Source organism: Hyperoodon ampullatus (assembly GCF_949752795.1).
Source record: "Hyperoodon ampullatus genome assembly, chromosome: 3".
Taxonomy (NCBI): Eukaryota; Metazoa; Chordata; class Mammalia; order Artiodactyla; family Ziphiidae; genus Hyperoodon; species Hyperoodon ampullatus.
Genome location: NC_136916.1, coordinates 54747632 through 54769438, shown reverse-complemented (window position 1 = coordinate 54769438; position 21807 = coordinate 54747632). Strand labels below are relative to the sequence as shown.

At 41.5% G+C, this 21807-nt stretch overlaps 1 protein-coding gene across 1 annotated transcript in view; it reads right to left on the bottom strand.

The window, feature by feature from the left end:
- ZNF609 (zinc finger protein 609) overlaps window positions 1-21807 on the bottom strand; it is a gene marked incomplete at both ends in the record, with an annotated part of 202179 nt that overhangs the window by 48254 nt on the left and 132118 nt on the right. The window contains one exon of the mRNA XM_079700726.1: window positions 11753-11978. Coding sequence (XP_079556852.1) covers window positions 11753-11978 — 226 coding nt within the window. The remainder of the gene's footprint in view (window positions 1-11752; window positions 11979-21807) is intronic.

The following is a 21807-nucleotide window of genomic DNA, read 5'->3' as shown; positions in this document are numbered from 1 at the left end:
CACCATGGAAACTGTGTAAGTGTAACAAAGTCTGGTTTACCACACCCTGAAATCTCACATCCTCCCTTTCCTCTTGGTAAGGTAACCACACAGTGTATACCCATAGTGAGAGGTGGCTCAGCAGAGGCCATCATGCCTTCACCTGTCCAGCTACAGTCCTTGTCTGAAAATCACTGGGAGTAAGAAGGAAGGTATCATCTCAACGGGCAGCTCTGAGGAAATACTTGCCTGGGGCTGAGACGGAATCACACTTGTCCACAGTTTTACTGCTTTATGACCTAGCAGGAAGAATCAGGATAAGAATATAGCTAGGGGCTAGCCTACAAGAGGTACTTTCCCTTTCAGCCTTCTTCAGCTAGAAGCTGAGAGATGTAGGTAAATGCTGAAGCTTCTTTTCTTTCCGGTAATCTCCACTTGGCATTTTCAAGGTTTGTTAACAGAGTAGAACTGAACCACACTGAGGTTCTCAGTGCCAAGGAGATGGGAAATAGTAATGTAGGAGAGGAACAGCTGGGATCAGAGGGTGGATCCTCTTCTGCCCAGACGGGCTTGGGAAGCAATGCCTCTCTTTGTGCAGTTCTTGATTTCCTTCGTTTCTCTAACTTGTGACAATAAGTATTCTAAAATTTTTGATGGCCTCTGTTATGGGTTGAATTGTGTCCCTCCCAAAAAAGATATATTGAAGTCCAAACTCCCAGTACTTCAGAATGGGATCTTATTTTGAAACAGGGTCCTTACAGAGACAATCAAGTTAAAATGAGGTCATTTAAGTGGGCTCTAATCCAATATGACTGGTGTCCTAATAAAAAGGATAAATTTGAACATAGTGACAGACTCACTCAGAGAGAAGAAAATGTGAAGGCACACAGGAAAAAGAAAGTCATGTGACTGGAGTGATGGCACCTACAAGCCAAGGGACACCAAGGACTGCTGGCAAATACCAGATGCTAGAAGAGGCAAGGAAGAATTCTTCCCTCAAGCCATCAGAGAGAACACGGCTCTGCCAACACCTTGATTTCTGACTTCTAGCCTCCAGAGCCATGAGACAATAAATTTGTTATTTTAAGCCATCCAATTTTTGGTACTTTGTTATGGCGACCCACTAATACAGCCTCAAAAGCAGACTGGTAATGATTAAACAAGTCAGATTTTACTTCAGCCTCAGTGAATTACTGCCACTAGCCAAGGAGATTACAGTCTAGGTCAGTGGTTCACCAGTAGGGTGGGTGGAGAACAGTGGTGATGGCAGCAAATCATAAATCTTGGGGAGCTATTTCACAATAAACATGCCCAAGCTCCATCCTGAACCTGATGATTCAGAATATGAGTGTGGGATAGCTAACATGTATTTTAAACAAGCTCCTCAAGTGATATCACTGACTTGCTCTGATTTTTTACCACCACCCCAACTGAGTAATCCTAAGCTTAAATAAAAGGATAAAACTTCAGGTCTTTCCCAAATTGATCTGTAGACTCAAAATCTCAGCAGGTTTCTTTTTTCCCCAAGTAAAAATCTACAAGCTGATCCTAAAATCTATATGGAAATGCAAAAGGTCAAGAATAGTCAAGGCAATCTTGAAGAAGTATGATAAAGTTGGAGGACTTACACTATGAGATATGAAGACGTATAAAGCTATAGTTATTAAGACAGTATAACACTGACACAAGACTAGACGGATGGATGACTGGAACAGAAGAGAGAGTCCAGAAATAAACCCATTCATATGTCACTTGATTTATGACTTATGTGACACTGAACTGCAGTGGGGGAAAGGATGGTCTTTTCAATAAAGTGCTGGGTCAATTATGTATCCATATGAAAAAAATAGAATATTGACTCTAAATTCACATCCTAAAAAAAATCAAATTCAGATACACTACAGATCTAAATATGAAATGAAAAACAATAAAGTTCTCAGAAAAAAAATACAGGAGAATATCTTCATTACTTCGGGAAAGGCAAAGTTTTCTTAAACAGGACACAAAAAAGCACTAACTATAAAAGGAAAAAATGATAAACCAGACTTTATAAAAACAAAGAACTTCCATTCATGAAAAAGTAGGAAACAGGAGAAGATATTTATGATACATATATCTGACAAAGGACTCTTAACCATATTATACAGAGAACTCCTAACAAATCACTAAGAAGAAAACATATAACCCAATCCAAAAATAGGTAAAAGATTTGAACATGTACTTATAAAATGAGATTTCCAAATGTCCAATAAGTACATGAAAAGATGCTTAATTTCATGACTTATCATGTAAATGCAAACTAACACCACAATGAGATACCACTACACACCAACCAGAATGGCTAAAATGAAAAAGACATAAGGTCAAGTGTTGGCAAGGATGCAGAGCAACCAAGATTCTAATTGGAAGTAGGAGTATAAATTGGTTCAGATACTTTGGGAAACTGGCAACATCTATTAAAGCTGATCATATGCCTACCTTATGATCTAGGAATTCCATTCCTAAGTATACACAGAATACAATATGTTTATATTTCTTTTTTTTTTTTTTTTGCAGTACGCAGGCCTCTCACTGTTGTGGCCTCTCCCGTTGTGGAGCACAGGCTCCGGACGCGTAGGCTCAGCGGCCATGGCTCATGGGCCCAGTCGCTCCGCGGCATGTGGGATCTTCCCAGACCAGGACACAAACCCGTGTCCCATGCATCGGCAGGCGGACTCTCAACCACTGCGCCACCAGGGAAGCCCCAAATATATTTATATTTCTATAATAGAAATACGCAGGGCTTCCCTGGTGGCGCAGTGGTTGAGAGTCCGCCTGCCGATGCAGGGGACACGGGTTCGTGCCCCAATCCGGGAAGATCCCACATGCCGCGGAGCGGCTGGGCCCGTGAGCCATGGCTGCTGAGCCTGCGCGTCCGGAGCCTGTGCTCCGCAACGGGAGAGGCCACAACAGTGAGAGGCCCGCGTACCGCAAAAAAAAAAAAAAAAAAAAGAAATACGCAGAATAGAATATATTTCCCCAAAAGACATGTACAAAAATTTTCACGGTGGGATTTCCCTGGTGGCGCAGTGGTTAAGAATCTGCCTGCCAATGCAGGGGACATGGGTTCGAGCCCTGGTCCGGGAAGATCCCATGTGCCGCAGAGCAACTAAGCCCGTGTGCCACAACTACTGAGCCTGAGCTCTAGAGCCTGTGAGGCACAACTACTGAAGCCCGCAAGCCTAAAGCCTGTGCTCCGCAACAAGAGAAGCCACCGCAATGAGAAGCCCATGCACCGCAATGAAGAGTAGCCCCTGCTCCCTGCAACTAGAGAAAGCCCATGTGCAGCAATGAAGACCCAATGCAGCCAAAAATAATAATAAAAATTTTTTTCCACAGTGACATTTTTCACAACAGCCCCAAACTAAAAACAACCCAAATGTCCATCAACAACTGAAAGTAAGTAGTGTTATATTCACATTATATTCATGAAATACTGTAAAATAATGAGAATAAACAAAGTACAACTACATGCAACAACATGGATGAATTTCACTGGCCTAATGCTGAACAGCTACAAGGGTATACAAACACGTAAGAAAGTACATACTCTATTTATGTTCAAAATGTGTAACACTACTCTTGAAAATTCAAGGACCTGTATGCCTATGATTTGTGCACATACTTATATTTATATTATTGTTAAATAAGACCTATTAATGAAAAACAAAAAGAAAAACTTTGGGTTTGTGACTCCTGTAGATCAGTGCCAGGAGCAGCTGAAATGCAGGCTAGTTCTATACTTCAGGCAGTCTGTGCAACCTCCAGGGTGGCAGACGAGTCTAATATCTAATGCAACAGCATCTGGGGGTGGCGGCGGGGTGTTCCTACTTTCTTCATCCATTCTTTCTCCATATTGATACTCGATTCTGGGAGATTTTTAAAATATAACAATTCTAAGGAGCAGGGTAAAAACTAAAAAGCAGAGGGGAGCTTGCTTAATGGGAAGATGCACTGTATTTCCAGTGTATTGAATGATATGGGAAAAGTTTCAAAAGACGGGAATGAGCAGAGTCAAATAAGAAGAAGGCAGGTTGTTCATGAAATCAGTTAAGGGCTAAAAGTTTCATTTGATTATGAGATCAATGGGGGTAGAAAATTATTTGATAGCAGTCTTTCAGGCTTTTTTTAGACATCCTAAAAAGAAAACAGAGTACAATTTGTGGGAGGGGAGCTACTCAATTTCTCCCCGCAGCCTTTTTATCATAGACCTTGTTGCTATGGAGAAGGCCATGAAGGCAGCAACTAAGGGAAATAAAGGCTCTGGCAGGAGTAAGCATAGGGAGAGCGGTTTAAATAAAAATTCCTTATGTAATTAGGAAGTAACAGGGCCTATAAATCACCCACTTTCCAGTTTTTCCTAACCCTTAACCCTCAAAAAGTACATGGGCCTGGTTTGCCACTATAATTTAACTCAAATACAGAGAAGCCTAAATGGGCTTAACAAAGCCTAAGGCTGGCAGACAAGACACATGGCCATTTAGCAGTGCTGCCTCATGCCAGGGGGAATCAGCTACCTACCCATCCTATCCTGGGGAAATTATCTCCAGCTGCCTAAATTATAAAGTTGATGCCCTATGATTTCTTTGTTCTGTAAAGCCTAAGGGAGATGGGATAATGAAGTAGCAGAAGAGGTAGAGAACAGCCTCTCGTTTCACAGAATAGTCAGAGACACAGAGGGGGTGTGGAGAGAGAGAAAGAGAGAAACAGAGAGAGAGAGAGAGAGAGAGAGAGAGAGAGAGAGGGAAAGAAGGAGAGAGAGAGGGAGAGAGAAAATCTCACTGGTATCAAGAAGCAGCAGCAGCGACCTGCAAGCAAAGCTCTGCCTGAACTGGTCTGAAACTCCTGCTGTGGGAGAAAAAGGCTAGTTGCCAAGTTTGTTAACAGCTTCTGCCCATCATTGTTATAGCAGCTTTATCCATCAGGGCAGGGCCAGGACCTGTTTTCTTTTTTTTAAATAAGTAAATGTATTTATTTATTTATGGCTGCATTGGGTCTTGGTTGCTGCGCGCGGGCTTTCTCTAGTTGTGGCGAGCGGAGGCTACTCTTCTTTGCAGTGCGCAGGCTTCTCATTGCGGTGGCTTCTCTTGTGGAGCACGGGCTCTAGGTGCGTGAGCTTCAGCAGTTGTGGCGCACAGGCTCAGCAGTTGTGGCTCGCGGGCTCTAGAGCACAGGCTCAGTAGTTGTGGCGCACAGGCTTAGTTGCTCTGCCACATGGGGGATCTTCCCGGACCAGGGCTCGAACCCGTGTCCCCTGCATTGGCAGGCGGATTCTTAACCACTGTGCCACCAGGGAAGCCCCAGGACCTGTTCTTAGCAGTGTAAGCACTGAAATGGGAGGGTACAACATCTTCCAGCAGATCTCGCCACAACCAATGATTAACAAAGACAGTTCCCTCTTCTGTCCCACACAAATGATCACAGAATCACAAATATCAGAGCTGGAAGGACCACAGAGATATGCAGTCCAATCTCCTCATTTTACAAATGAGCAAACTAAATATCAGACCAGTTAAATAACCATATTGACAGGGCAAGAAAACTCGAAGGTCTCTAATGGAGCCTTTTCCCCTTGGAATCATGTGCCAAAGCTCAATCAGCCGGGGCTAGTGATTAGACCCAGTTTAGACCAGAACTATATTTATTGCCTAGGTATCACTTCCGGGGCTCATACATAAGTATCAGGAACTAAATTATTTGTTAGAGGATGGCATTAGTAACAACATAGGTCTGTCTTTGAGCCCATCTGAGAGGGTTTTGTTACTGAAATACCAAAAGAATCTCATTTGAAACAACCCTTACCTATCTGGCAAGCCTGCAGCCTGGCCAACTTAACTGCCGGACAGTCCTTTGCTGGCAGGCAGGGAGGAGGTGGGTAAGAGTGCACAAAAGAATCTCTTTCCTTTGGAGATTAGTTTATTTTGCAATTGGCAAAATGAAACTCAAAAAAGGCTGTAACAAATTTTTCTTTAGGGCTTCGGGATTTAAATCTATGACGTGGACAGGTTAACATAATCCACAGGGGTGTTCAAACACGTAACTGCCCTAAAGCACCCCCTGGGAGTAAACTGCTAGGTGGAAAGAATGTGTTGGCTGTTGTTCTGTGTAGAGGCGGGGCTAGGAGAAAGTAAGTGTTGATTTCCCCAATGTTTCCTTTGTGTGGCTGCCGTTGCCATGTGGTGGGTCTGTTGCTATGAGATTTGTGGTGCCAGACAATGGCTGCTGGCTCTTTATGACTGTGCTATTTGGTAGAGCTGTTTCTGCAGGAGTCAGGCTAGTAAGCAATTGGCTACGCAGTGGAGAAACCCTGGTCACTGTACACCATCCCTCTCCAGGTAAGTGCTGCCTGAGGCAAGACTGAAGGTGAAGGAGTGTTAATTATAGCCAAAGAAAAAGAAAAATCAGTAGCTGAGAACCATCTTAACTTTCCAGTACAAATACCTAAAATTAGATATTTCATAGTTCACACAAGTACTTTCCTACATCAGAATCACACAGAATAAACCAAGGGTAACTATCAAGGTTACCATTTCCATGAAAGATTAATGGATAGCCTCTTTCTGTTAGGGAGAAGGACAAAGACACCCACAGTCGGGATCTGTAATCAGATGACGATGAAGAACCGCTGAGGCAGGTTCTCATGGAGCTACCACAGGCTAACTAACTTCCTGCTAAGCAAAACCACTGTCTATTACTCTGATAATGAGAAAACTTTGTCCCACAGACCGAAGTACAGGGCTCAACCACAGAGTTTGAAGCAGGGCCAACTGTTCTGCTAGGTAACAGGGGCCAGAGTACATAGAAGTCACCCTGGCTCTGTGTAGCTGTCAGCTATTTACTCACCCTCATCCTTCTCCCATAGATTACTCTTTCCATCTCAGAGCAAATATACACTTTTAGAGTATATGTAATTTCAATACCACCTAGCCCCTATGATATTCAATATGGTAAACCATTAGCTATATATGAATATTTAAATTTAATAAAATTTATAATTCAGTCCCTCAGTTCCATGTGCCACATTTCAGGTGCTCAATATCGTGTCCCAAGACTATCATTTTGGAGAGCATATTTCCACCACAAAAAGTTCTACTGGACAGGACAGATCTAACCCAAGCCCCGATAAATTAGAAATCTAAGGCCAGGAGAAGTTCAGAGACTTATCCAAGATCACATGGGTAGCTAAATGCACAATCTGTTCTGGAATTCAGCTCTCCAGACTCTAGTTCAGAGATATTTGTTCTGTACTACTATGGCTTTAGGGCACTATTATTCCTTAAAACAATTCATCTCAAACAGCTGCAGACACTCCTAGTTGTTGGACTAAAAATGTATACCTTGATGCGGAGATGGGGACGCATAGCCTTTCTATGTTTTATTGTGCACATATATGACAAAACCTTTACCAAGTGCAAAAACTGAAAACTTTCTCCTCCTCACCAAATCATTAAGCTAGAATTCAGCTGTGGAGGATAAGGCCAAGCTTTTCATAGAGCTTTTCATACCCTCTGGAATACAACGGAGTTGCACTCACTTCAGCTTCAAAAATGGGGTCTTATAGCACTACAACTTCTGTCTTTCTAATATTTTGGTAAAGAAGGCCGGAGAAAAAGAATTTTAGAGATGTTGTAAGAGGGATTTCTACATGGAGTGGGATGGTGAACCTAGATAAATGATTATCAAAGCTTTTTTTTTTTTAACAGCAGAATCCTCTTCAAATATAGTTTTATAAAGGAGCTTAACATATAAATCACCCAAAAGTAGAACCGCTCTAGGTTGCATCTGGTTGGGTAGCAGAGATGGGGGCTTCAGTAGCTGTGGCACATGGGCTCAGCAGTTGTGGCTCGCGGGCTCTAGAGCTCAGGCTCAGTAGTTGTGGTGCATGGGCTTAGTTTCTCCACGGCATGTGGGATCTTCCCGGACCAGGGCTCGAACCCGTGTCCCCTGCACTGGCAGGCGGATTCTTAACCACTGTGCCACCAGGGAAGCTCTGAAACGATTCATTTTCAAGATGCCATAGTCAACTAGTATTGGATCCATGCTGATGCCAAGGTTTACGCCATAGATTCTAATAACTTAAAAGTTGGATATGTCCTTATTGGTCATCTAGTTCAACTATACTTAAGAGATGAGGTAACTACAGTCCAAAGAAGTTAAGGAAATTGCCCAAGGTCACACAACAATAGTGGCAGAGACATAGAGGTCTCCTGATTTTCACTCTAGGGCTCTTTCCACTATACCACAAATTCTGTCTAGAAAGCACATTTGCTGAAGTAAAATATATCACTAGTGATGGCCTTCGACTTAGTGCTGTAGTCTAGAAAGGAGAACTTGTAGCATTTCCTGGAATTCTTGTCTAATAAGTCAGCTTTGCCTTTCTTTAAAATGCCGTAGAAGCCAGTAAGCAATTTTGCCTCAACAAAAGTATATGTTTCCAGGACCATGGGTTAAGGTAAGATCTGTGAACCAGAAATAGACTTGGAACCTGTTATTTTGATTTGAAGTAAGGTGGGACAAAGTGAAATCGGGGGAATCAGACCTCTGCATAAATGCTAAGAATGCGTCTTAAAAAAGCCAAGGATGACACTCCAGGTTATACTTGGGTCTTCTTAATAGTCCTAAGGTTGAGCCTAGTTAAGGAGGATCTTTGGAGTGCTGGCTGAATCACGAACAGCCTAAAAAGGAGATGGGATCTGCAGGACTTTCAAAATGCCTCCAAAGGGCTTCCCTGGTAGCGCAGTGGTTGAGAGTCTGCCTGCCGATGCAGGGGACACGGGTTCGTGCCCCAGTCCGGGAAGATCCCACATGCCACGGAGCGGCTGGCCCTGTGAGCCATGGTCACTGGGCCTGCGCGTCCGGAGCCTGTGCTCCACAACGGGAGAGGCCACAACAATAAGAGGCCCGCGTACCGCAAAAAAAACCAAAAAAACAAAAACAAAAACAAAATGCCTCCAAGGCAAGGTTTACGGTGAGAGATAGCAAAGAAAGCAACAATGCAGGACAGGTAAGCAAAGAAATCAGGAAGAATTGAGGTCATGACCCCTACACCTGTTCTCAGCAAGGTGGCTCAGTTCTATAGGAACCGCAGGATCCTCCATTCCCCTCAGAGGCCAAGCATTCATAGCTTCTCTCTAAGCCGTAAGGGTTTTTCAGTTTGAAGACAGTAGTTTGCCAGGCAAAGAGACAGAAGGTATAAAAAGTTGGGGTAGCAGACAAAAAAACCTAGAAGGCTGGAAGGATTTTTTAAAAAAGTATCTGTACATAGTTCTTATCATTAACTTGAAAACCGACTCAGTACACTAGATCTTATAGATCTGCAGAGAATGATCTTTGCAGGAAATCTCTGTTTAAAGATGAAAGGAATGTGAACCAGTTCTGATCCTAATTCAGACCTTTGCCCACAGACAGTTCAGGTGAAGGCTCTGGGACGGCCAGAAAGCAAAGTAGAGTATATATCATTGCAGAACAGTTCTCTTTCCCTTGGGATGAAAGCAAAAGAAAAGAGAGGTAATAAGCCCTGAAATACAACATGATAAGTGGGAGAAAATATGGTATTAAACGTAGAGGACTAACATCTTACAGGTTTAAATAAGTTACAGTGATCTTAAACTTGGTGAAAGTAATATTTATTCTGAGTTTCAGAGAAGGTATAGAATTCTGGAAAGTATCTGATTTTATAGTATCTATTAGATATATATTAACACAGATCCAGAAATGACAATGAGATGGTGTAAGCATCCATTCATTCAAATAAATATTTGTGAAGGCCTACTATAGATTCCAGCCATTAAGTACTAGGGATATAATGGTGAGCAAAACACAGTCTCTGAGCTCATAGAACTTTTGAAACAGTGGAAGAGACAGACATTAACAGAAAAATACAATTATATACAAAATTGCAAATTGTGATAAGTGCTGTGAAATAAAGTACAGGGTGCATTGAAAGTGTGTAACAGGGGAACTTGGTGATAGGCCGCCAGTGACAACCAGAGAGTCTTTCAGAGCAAACAATTAAAAAAAAAAAAAATCTGTGCTAACATCCCCCTGGCAGGGAGGGAGAACAGGAATCCTCAGATAAAAAGGTAACCATTGTTCTCAGGAGAGTGAAAGGGTTATTAGCCTCACTCTCAGAGTTTTTATCGGGTTCACATACATAAAAAGCATACTGCCCTTGGAGAAAGTCACTACCATAAAGATGGGAAGAATACAGTAAATTGGCAGAAAATTGATGTTTTCTATCTTCAATATATTGAAGCAAGAGGCCCTGAAGTTTGCTTGGTGGCACAGAGCTGTGATCTGGATATGTCTATCATTCCAACAGACTCTGGCTGTTTAGATATTTGGCCATAGGCAGATGACATTTTTAAAATCAGAGATAGCCACTTGTGATTTCCAGATTGTATATTGTATACACACATACAGAGTCAACCTCTAGGTCAACCTGTCTCTTTACTGTCTCTACATCAGTTTCTAACACAATAGGATTATTTTCTTTTTCTTTTTGCATTATGGTCTCAGGCACACAATAAAACCTTATCAGCAATGTTATTCTGAAGGCTGAAACTTTACTATATTGCTAACGACGAGAGAGCCAAGAACACAGAATTCTTAACCTGTATCACATCAGCACCTACTGCATGGAAAACCTTAAATAAATACTGGATCACAGCAAAATATTCAGAGAGGTAGATTGGTTTTTATTGAAATACTAGAATGAAATGCCTGAATTTCCACAGGCAGACTGATAAGATTGCTTATGATCATCAGAGATAATTAGCTGTGCTCCTCTGGGCCTCTAAACTCCTCAGAGTGGGGATGCTTTGAAAGCCTGGTTACTAATGCAGAGACATAATGGGACTCTGAGGACCAGCCTCTCTAACCACACATTCTTTCACAAGGACTTGGATTCTTTATAAAAAGAAGGTATACTGAAATCAAATCGCCGCAGATGGTACCAAGGGATCTGAAATACCTGGTTAAGTCCCTTTGCACTCCTAATTTTTCAGGTTTACAAACTTTCAAAGCAGAAGAGATTCTGTTCTCAGGGGCAAGTAGAACATACAAGAAGTCTGGATGGTAGCCTTGGGCAGCAGCACCCTACAGTGAGCCAACTGCTTAGTGGATGCCTGAAAACAAGACCATGTAAACAGTTCCCTGTTGCCTAGGCCTATAAAATGTGTACTAAGTGACAGATGCGTAAAGGGGCGTGGGTGGCTGGGCAATGAGGCAACCAGTGGGAAGGAGCTGGCTGCACCTCCAGGTGCTAAAAAAGGCAAGAGTTGCATATACAATGAGCCAACACTAAGTCAACTTAGGGGTGACTGTTTTCCATTTCCTTGACTCCCACGGCTGCCCTTTTATTACTTTTTCTCTTCAAGCCTGACCCGAAAGTTTTTTTATATTCATATTCTCCCATATAAAATGATAGGGAAATGGAGAGTATAGACACAGTTTGAATTAATCCATGGCCAGCACCTATCAAATGACTGCTTAAGTACCAGGGCCAACACCATTGAATAGCTATGAAGGGGAGATAATTAATTTAAAAAACTGGCAATCTCTAGAAGCTAGGCAATTTTACAGACAAGTTTGCTATAATCCTCTGGGTAGGTATCACCAGCAAACTATGGTCATTTGAGACTCCTAATAAATACTCGGTATTATTTATAACAATAAGCCCCCTGTTGACAGAAGCAGGTTGAGAAGGGATGGGAAAGCCACACACAGCACTTACCATCTTCTGTTTCCTGCCACACGATGCCCTCAAGGTTGACGCTTGTCCCAGGTTCGCAGGGGCCCAGGCACTCGGGCTCTGTGGCCAGAGCCACATCACATGTGTTGACCCCAACTGATCGGGTACGAACCATGATCTGCTCACAGGGGGATGCGATGTCATTATTGACCACTGGCACCAAAAGGTGCAGTGGTAGCACTGCTGGTGTGGAGACAGGGGACTCCATCTGTGGGGGAAGAGAAAGTAGTAGCCGAGTTACAAGGAGGATATTTATAGGAAATAACTTCTCTGTATTTAATCTAGTCCTACATCCTTTCCTGCCAGAGTGCAGGAATATAAGGGCTTTAAATATAAGACTTTGGTCCTCACTTTCAAGTTCTAGCTCATGACACCATTACAAATCTAAGTGGTTTAGATGAGTGCACCCTGGACTAGGAGCAGCTCTATTTCTTATTAACAATCCTCCTCATAAACTGGGCTTGGCTAAAAGTGTATTAAAAAACTTGTCTCATTTAAAAATCTCTAGTGAAAGAGAATCAGGGCCAGACTTCAACAGCAAGGGAGCACACAGATTGATGAGAAGGAAAAGGCTCAGCTTCTGAGGCATGTTCTACTGCTACCACTTTGCTTCCCTCCAATCTATCATTCAACAAATAACACATTAATCAGGTATAAAATCCAAGAATACAGGTAGGATTAAAGAAAGGGAGAAATATCCAGATCCTAGGAATGCCACTTCAGGAAGACTAGAGCTTTAATTCATCTTCGGGTAGAAGGAAATCTACTTAAAAGTTACAGGAGGGCTGGGAGCAACCTGTCGGGGGTTTCTAACCCACAGAGATTATAACAGTGATTGGTTAATGAGAATGGCCTTTCGGAGTGTGAATCTAACATCAAGTGTACATGTAAGAAACGGGAGGTACTATTACTATCCAGAAACCAATCTATAGCAGTCTATAGTCAAACACAAGAACCAGCAATCTACCTCAAAAACTAGACCCTCTCACAAGAATGCAATTACTTAGACTCCAAGAAGAAAGCAACACATCTAGAGTTAAAAGAAAAATTGTAATAAAAAGCAATAATCCCTTAATTCTTTAAACCCTAGCATTTATCAGGTTGACAAAGTACCAACTCTGAGTCAATATTGCCTACACCCTAACTAAACAGTGTCTGGATTATGCAAAGGCACTCAATACACACACTGACTGATCTTCCCTAAAGATTAAGTATGATACCAATCAGAAGACCTAGAAAATAAGAGTCAAGGATTGGGACCCTCTTTCCCTTGTGAAAGACCAGATTGAATGTAATCCTTCAACAGACCCACATTGAAAGCAAGGGACACACGCACCCATAATCCAAGCTGCTGGACAGCCCTGCCACAGAACTCTGGTTCTGAAATAGTTTACTGCATGACCACCATTCTATCTATAATCCGTCTCCCTCCTGTTAAACACATACATGCGTGTGCACGCACGCACACACACACCCCCCCCTACACCATCCTGGCCTCGAACACTATCCTGGAAGCTGAGATCTGGGTACTGCATCCATTCTCTACAGGTAGCTCTCTGACTTCTTGGCTTACAAGTCAAGTGATGGTATTTGCAGACCGTCACTATCAGAGTTCACAGAATGCTAGAACACTGATTCTGATCAATTCTGGTCCCTGAAAAGCTGCCCAAACCTTATCCTTATCTGTTTGTTGTTACATACATCCACCCTGTACTTCCCTAACTCCACCCTTTTCATAAAATGGAAGTGGAAGCCTGTCTAATGAATCTTCTGCATAATGGTAAATACCAAAAGGCATTTTTGGTCTTTTGTACTCTTGAAAATCAGGCATTTATAATCCAATTTGGCAAACTTCTTGGGATGTGGTAGATGCCTGAAAAGCCCTTTAAAATTTCTAAGCACAGATTTGAAGGTAAAAACAACAGGAAAAATAAACTGGATTTCCTACTACTCCTGTGTAGTGCTGGACTCTGGCTCTAATCATTAAGCCCTCTCAGGAATGCTATAAGAAGGTGGTTCATTAACTCTCTGGAAAGAAAGTTTCCTGGAGATTTTACCCGTGAGAGTTACTAGAAAGGGGAAATCAGAGACAGAGTATACAGACCATCTTTACTCTTAGCCTCACCTCTGTTTCTTGGTTCTTTCTCTTGGGGAAGAACTAAGACAGAAGCAACTTCACAGTTAGTATGTGCATTTCCTTTGCTTAAGAGTTTGTTCCCTTTTCTATACCTTTCTTCTACTAGCAAGAGAAATTCCTGCAAAGTCCTCTTTCTTGGACAAAGAAATTGGCCTGAACCTTTTAGGTCACTCCTGTGAACTTTCTGATTGCCTCGCTTGAGCAAGTCCTATTGCCAACCTGTCCCATCGTTGAGGCAGCAATCCTAATCAGAGAAGTCCCCAGGGAGTCACCTACACACTCTGCCATCAAGGACAGCTCTTTTCTGTAAGTGGTTTCATTTCCTGTTAAGTTATTCAGTGCTGCTGGGAGGTCAGGGAAAAGATAAGCTACTAACATCTAGACAAAGCTAAGCTCCCAATCCTATACTAACAGACCCAGAAAACAACATTTAAGATATAAGTACAAAGAACCACTGTTGCATTCAAGCAGCTTGCCAAATTAAACCCCGCGGTAGAACATCTGAAGAGAAGAAACTTAGCTGAACTGATCACTAAGAATAACAGAACTAATACACACGAGGAGCTGATTAATGTGTGTATGCATCAAACCACCCTTACTGATCAGAGTTAAGTTACTAAGTAGAGTTCAGGATCTCTGTTTGTGTGAGGATGACTTTATTTAACTACCTGATTAGTTAAACGAGATTTCTGAGGGTGAGAAGAAGTGAGGAAATCCACCTATGGATGTGGAACTACTGTTCAGTTTCCTTCTACTTTGCAAAAGAAATCTAAGGAGCAGCACAATAATGTTTAATTACAGCTCTAGCTCTGCTAATTACTGTTTGGTCACATCTATAATCTACATTAAGCCATAGTGCATAATAAGCAGCTCTGTGATATTCATCTAATAACCTAGGTGGCTTTGTGGGATTTCAAATTCTACTATTCATCGGAACAAACATAGCTTCATTTAACACTCTCAGGAGAGGATAAAAATTAAAAAAGGACTCATTTTGCCATCTTTCCTATATGCCTAGGATATAAGAGCAGGGATTGTCAAGAGACTGATGCCAGCAGGGAAACTAAGGAATAGAAATATGAAAACTTAAGGTCATTAAGTACCTTAACAACTATGACAATGATAAAAGCTGGGCCAATTCTCAGATTCTGAAATGCTAAGAAGTGCCACCATGGCTCCTGGGGCTCACTGAAATGGGAAGGTAAACAACAAAACAAAACAAAACCTGAAAAGAGACAGAGAATTTAAAGATGGAGATCTCTGAAGTTTCCCAATATTTCATGTCCTTTATTTTTTAATGATACTTCTTTTCAATTCACCTTTAGATATTAGTCTAATAGCACCTACTAGGGATCTGAGTGTTGATAGGCAGGTGACACAAAAATGAGGGCTGGAGAGAATAAAGACAAGCCAGAGCCATTAATCTCCCCACAATAAGCAATTATACACTGACTTCAGCTGCCTCCCACACTTGAGAGGCACTAATGGAGGAAAATAATTTCAAGGCTGCAACATAATTTTAGGCGTAGCAAATGTAGTAAAGAAATATTTGGGACAGACTCTCCCCTTCACAAATATGAGTCTGATATCTTTACCTTCACAGTCAAAAGGCAGAAAAGGAGCTGGTTTGACTGGTAACTGCAGTAGCTCTAAGAAACTCCCTTTTATTCAAGAGTGAAAGATTACTGGGGATCATGGTTAGATGAAGGTTCACATTTATCAGGAAAGACTGTGCAGAAAGTAGAATGTCATCAAATATACTAAATACTATATTAATAAGAAGTTCTCATTCTTCATTAATTCCAAAGATCCTTCAAGATTTTATAGTGACTCGGCATCAGCAACACTAACAGTAATATACGATCTTGATTCATGGACAAAATATAAGTACTTACCCTGATGTATTATAGTAAACTTAATTTGCTCACAAAGTTTTTATTGTGGGTTATTAAAAAAAAGGTAATTTAAAAAATCCCATTTATCAGTTTATTGTGTTATTTATATTTTTCTCAAATTAAAACACAGGGGATAAAACCCTCAATTGTTTGAACTGCCTTCTGTTGATTGACAATGAGACAAAATAAGTTCACTGTATTCTTTTTTAATAATTTAGGATTATTTTTGCTTATTCTGAAAGATCCTTATTATGAGAGGCTGGAGGGTGGAAATCATGGAATAACTGAAGATGGAGGCAGCAATCTGAATTCTTCCTCTCCACGAAGCTCTTGTCAGAAAGCAACAGAATATTCCGAGTAAATCCCCAAACAGCTTGACATTTAACTACTAGTGAAGGAGGAAATCAGTCCCTTTTCAAACACTAAGTACCTTTCCGAGTGCCTCTCCAAGAAAAAAGGAAGGAAGGGAGGAAAGAAGGGAGGGAGGGAGGGAGGAAGGAAAGGAGAGGAGTGAGGAGGGGAGAGGGGGAAAACGAGGCTTGCAGGTTTCCTGAGCTTCCAGATTTCACTTGGGCTGCTTTGAAGAAGAACTTGGTTGTAACTCTGGTTAATTTCCCAGACATTTTGTAGTAGAAGACAAGGAGGTAAAAGAGAAAAAGAAAGATGTGGTAGCTGGCACCATAGCCAAACATCAAACAGTTCTTAAAAGCTACATATTCTATTATTCAAAGAAGACTAACTTTAGCATTCAATTTTAACCAATCATCACCTGGTCAAGGTCAGCAGTGAAGGCTGTTCCAGTGTGTACTAGAAAATGCAAGTGCAGTGAACACATAATTTAAAGACTACAGATTAGCCACAGGGGGTTCTCCGAGATGATCCCTATAGAGTCTCAGGCTCAGACCCTAAAGACTCTTCTGGTAAAGAGAAGGAGATGGCAGATCAAATGATCCTAATATTCAAGCCTGTCTAAAACTCCCAATGTGTGGGACTGAGTAAATGATGCTGGAAATTGAACAAAGGAAAAAATCTCATAAGCAAAATCAATGCATAACATAAATCACATGGCAGTGTCCAATACTGAGCAAAGGTTTTTGCTGAATGAAGCATCTCTTTTGCTCTTCCAAGTCTTCTCACTCTACAGTCTCCTGCCTGCTTGAAATGCACCACATTTTCCTTCAGCAAAACTATTAACTTTGTAGCTCATGAGTAACCATAGGGACCTAAGTACTACCTACCTCTGAAACTGACTACATTTTTTTCCCACACAAGGTTGATGATCCCTCCTCCCATTCCTACATTCTTCCAAAGGAAGCACTAGAATTAGCTCTCAAGAATAAAGAATTGGAGAAAAATTCATTCTTTGGCTGCAACTACTTCCTCTCCTGAACACGCTTCTTACCTCCTTTTACATACTCATTTCCTAAAAACATCACGGCTGGAACGTGTCTTCTCTACTCCATCTTCTTTCCCCTTAAGGAAAGTAAGCACAACCAAAAGCTAAAGCCTTTCTCTGAATCATTCAGAATCACAGATGTCAAAAGAAAAGTCTCAACATATCTTCCAACATGGATGACGAACTGTGCTTAAGAACCTAATCATCATTTGTATTGATGGTCCTATGAGAAAACACGAGCATTTTAATTGAGACATCACAAACCACATCTTGCTCTGCAGCAGTTTGGGAAGGAGAAATGGGAATGATTCTCCCTGCTTTAAGCCAGCTGTTCTTCACCTTCCAGGTCTTGGGAAACCTTTACTGATTTAAAAATTGAGAACCTTACACAGCTTTTATTTATGTAGGCTATATCTGTTGATATTTACTGTGTTAGAATTAAAACTGAAAGATTTTGGTATGTACTAATTAATTTAAAACAACTAACAACAATTTTGAAGTGACAAAATTAGAGACACAGAGAACAGACTAGCAGTGGCCAGGGATAAGGGTTGGTGGGAGGAGGAAGGAAGATGGGTGTAGTGAGGAAAGGGCAACACAGGGATCCCTGCAGTGATTGAACTGTATCTTGACTATGTGGTAGATACCCAGACTAGACACGTGATAACATTGATAACGAAGACCCAACACAGCCAAAAAATAAATAAATAAATATATTTTTTTTAAAAAAAGAAAACTGGTCTCACACAGATATGTATGTCCTCTTCAGATAATTGTGGATATTCTCCTTTGATGTGACCCCAAAACGCAAAAAGTAATAGTTCTTTTTATTTTTTAATATTTATTTTATTTACTTGGCTGCATGGGGTCTTAGTTGCGGCACACGGGATCTTCGTTGTGGCATGTGGGATCTTTTAGTTGTGGCACACAGGATCTTTTAGTTGTAGGACACAGGGTCTTTTAGTTGTGGGATGTGGGATCTAGTTCCCTGACCAGGGATCGAACCCAGGCCCCCTGCATTGGGAAGCAGGAGTCTTAGCCACTGGACCACCAGGGAAGTCCCAATGAGTGATAGTTCTTAAAGGTTATTGACAATGTGGAATCTGAAACTTTTTGTACTCTGTTAGATTACAATCCATTGGTCTAGCTTGCACTTGGAATGTTTAAGTGCATGATTTTTTTTTTTAACATCATGCATTAGTCATTTGGAAAATACTGGTTCACTGAGTTAGACAGCTCTTTCAAATGTTGACATATTCCATTAATATTGAAAAGTGTTATTTGTTAATATTGTCTCTGAGCTTATCAGAAAAGTCTTTAAAATACTGGTAAGGAGTCAAACTCATAGGGGGGGTAGATACAAAGTTTCCAAAATTGTAATGTTAGCTTGAAAGCTCAAATTTTATCATTAACAACAAATAACTGTCAGTTGTTGTCCTTGAAATAATAGGCTTGTTACCAACCAGGGTTCTTGGCCTTCTCTAATCAGTAGAAATTGATAAGATGCAAGACAAGGAATTCAGGCAAGGCTTCACTGGGGCTCCTGCTGCAGCACGAGAGAGCAAAAACAAGTAGCAAGTTCCCTGGCTTGCTCACTGAGGCAGGGTGAGCTGGTTCTTTATATGGGGTAATGGTAGGGGTGGGTCCAGGGGTTGGGCCAGAGGGGTAGTTTAGGTGGTTTGTCCACCACTTTGGTGGTGGTGTGTGCAGGGGGCATGCACAATATCTTGCTTTTGCTCCTGGTACCCTGTTTTTTTCTCTTGGCTCTTCAGAAGTGGCAGTTGAGTTTTTGGTCTTTTTGTATCTTGTTGTCCATAATTTGCCCCAACTGGGCAATGCAGGAAGCTATTTTTAGTCCCATAGAGTTTCTTGGTATTTTGTTGCTGGAGGAGACAGGTGCAAGCACTGCAGCAAAGGGTCCCTGGTCCCAGCCTGTCTCAGGCTTATTTCATTCATTTTCAAGAAAATGTGTGCTAAATACCCAAGTCTGAATAACTATAATTTGTTAGTTCTTCTCTCAAGTAAAAATGGCATTTCATGAAAAAACTGGCTAGTTCAGCTTGCAACTCAATTGCACAAGCACTGCTCCTAGAGACAAACAGGATGCAGAAGAAGTGCTTTATGTGTACTTCCCATTTTGCTACATAGCATATAAAATGACATGTACTCAAAGGTCAAGATTTAATAAGCTAATAACTGTTGCTGCTTTATTAAAGATATTTTAAAGTGAAACTAGCTATATAAAAATGTTTACCTTTTACTGTGAGGGCACAGCAGTTAAGAATGTTATGGCTACTAGTACAATTCGGTGCCACTGATTTGACTCCTGCCAAGATGTCAGCCATTTTAACTACCATTGCTTTTGCACCATCAGTGCAAATGTCAACAGAGTGAAAAAGGCAAGTAATGTCTTAGTATTATTATGAAAATAGTTTTGACCTGGCAGGACCTCTGAAAAGGCCTCAGAGATACTTAGGGGTCTGAGTGCTATATTTTGAGAATTAATCAAGTTTCATGTTCTGGGATTGGGTAAGTGATCAGCTTCTCCAGAAGCATATGCCATCTGATTCCTATACAAAACTGGGATTCTGGTAGCAAGGAAGTTGAGGGAGGCTGCCTGTTCAGTAGGCAAACAACAGTGTCTGCCACAACAGGGCAGTTTGGAAAGACAGTGAAGGAAAAAGAGACACAAAGGCAGGGAAAATTATTAGCAAGAGTGGAGTAGGAAAGACAGCTCCTAAGATCCAGACTAAGGATTTTTTAAGTAAGGGATGTTCACAAGTTAGGTATTAATAAATTTCAGCAATTGAGTAATGAGTATTTTAAAAATATGGGAGAATAAAGCGCTCAGTTAATTGTTTCTAAAACGGACAAAAGAATGATGGTCATTAACTACTAATAAAATTGATCCTTACCCTTGTGGGCGGAGGGGGAATCACTCTCTCTAGTGCCTATTTGTTCTCAAATTGGTAAGCATAAGACTTCTCTGAAATTGTAATTTAGTAGTTCAGAAATTAAACATGGCTTATCTTAAAGAAATTTTTAAATGGGCCCCTTAATTAACCAGAAGCCATCATTTCCTACAGAAGTCTTCCTTGGCTTTGCTACTTAAGCTAAAGGTACAGAGATAAAACTTCAAAGTGGTATGAAGGGTGTTGTACAGTCTGAGTTAACTCCTGATTATGGACACCTTAGCACTACTGAACCAAGCGGGAAATGGCCATCTGCTTAGATATGCTTCAATGCCCAAGTGTCTCCTAGGTGACTTTGTGTTCTATAATATAAGGTCACAGAATATCAACTGATTCTGTATAACTTCCACATAAGACCTATAGATTTGACAGGAAACAATGGGTGATTCCAATGAGAGGTCATTCTGTCTAAACAAAGCACCTTAAGCAGCAAAGCTATTTGGGTTCCTAGAGAGCATGTACAAGACAAAATTATAAAATCACATCATAGTGTGGAAAAACCTTCAAGATCATCTAACTAACCTAACCACTCAAGGGTGAAATCTTTTCTATAATAGGTAGTCATAAAACCCCTATTTGGGGACTTTCCTGGTGGCACAGTGGTTAAGACTCTGTGCTCCCAATGCAGGGGGCCAGGGTTCGATCCCTAGTCAGGGAACTAGATCCCACATGCATGCTGCAACTAAGAGTTCACATGCCACAACTAAGGAGCCCGCCTGCCGCAACTAAGACCTAGCGCAACCAAATAAACAAATAAATAAATATTTTAAAAATAAATAAAAAATAAAAATAGGGCTTCCCTGGTGGCACAGTGGTTAAGAATCTGCCTGCTAGTGCAGGAGACACGGGTTCGAGCCTTGGTCCAGGAGGCTCCCACATGCCGCGGAGCAACTAAGCCCGTGTGCCACAACTACCGAAGCCTGTGCACCTGGAGGCCATGCTCTGCAACGAGAAGTCACGCTCTACAACAAGAGAAGCCACCGCAATGAGAAGCCTGTGCACCACAATGAAGCGTAGCCCCCGCTCGCCACAAGTAGAGAAAAGCTTGCGCAAGCAACGAAGACCCAATGCAGCCAAAAATAAATATATAAACACATAAGTTTAGGGCTTCCCTGGTGGCGCAGTGGTTAAGAGTCCGCCTGCCGATGCAGGGGACAAGGGTTCGTGCCCCGGTCTGGGAAGATCCCACATGCTGCAGAGCGGCTAGGCCCGTGAGCCATGGCGCTGAGCCTGCGCATCTGGAGCCTGTGCTCCGCAAGGGGAGAGGCCACAACAGTGAGAGGCCCGCCTACCGCAAAAAAAAAAAAACAAAAACACATAAGTTTAAAAAAAATAATAAAATGAAAATAAAACCCCTATCTGAACTTTATCCACCCCGCCCCAACCCTGTGGTGAGAAAATAACCCTTACTTTACTGGGTGGCTTAAAAGATTAAATTCTTTAACGTATGTCAAGGGCCTAGCAATATGTCTACAGTATTCTGGCTATCTTAAATGGTAGCCATTACTAGTTATTCTAAGAGTCAAATTACTCTTGAAAGCTCATACTGAATTTCATAGCCATTAAAACTCCCTAGATCTTTTCTGCTCAAACTTTGAAAACATTCTCTTCCACCTCTGACCCCCACCCACAACCAC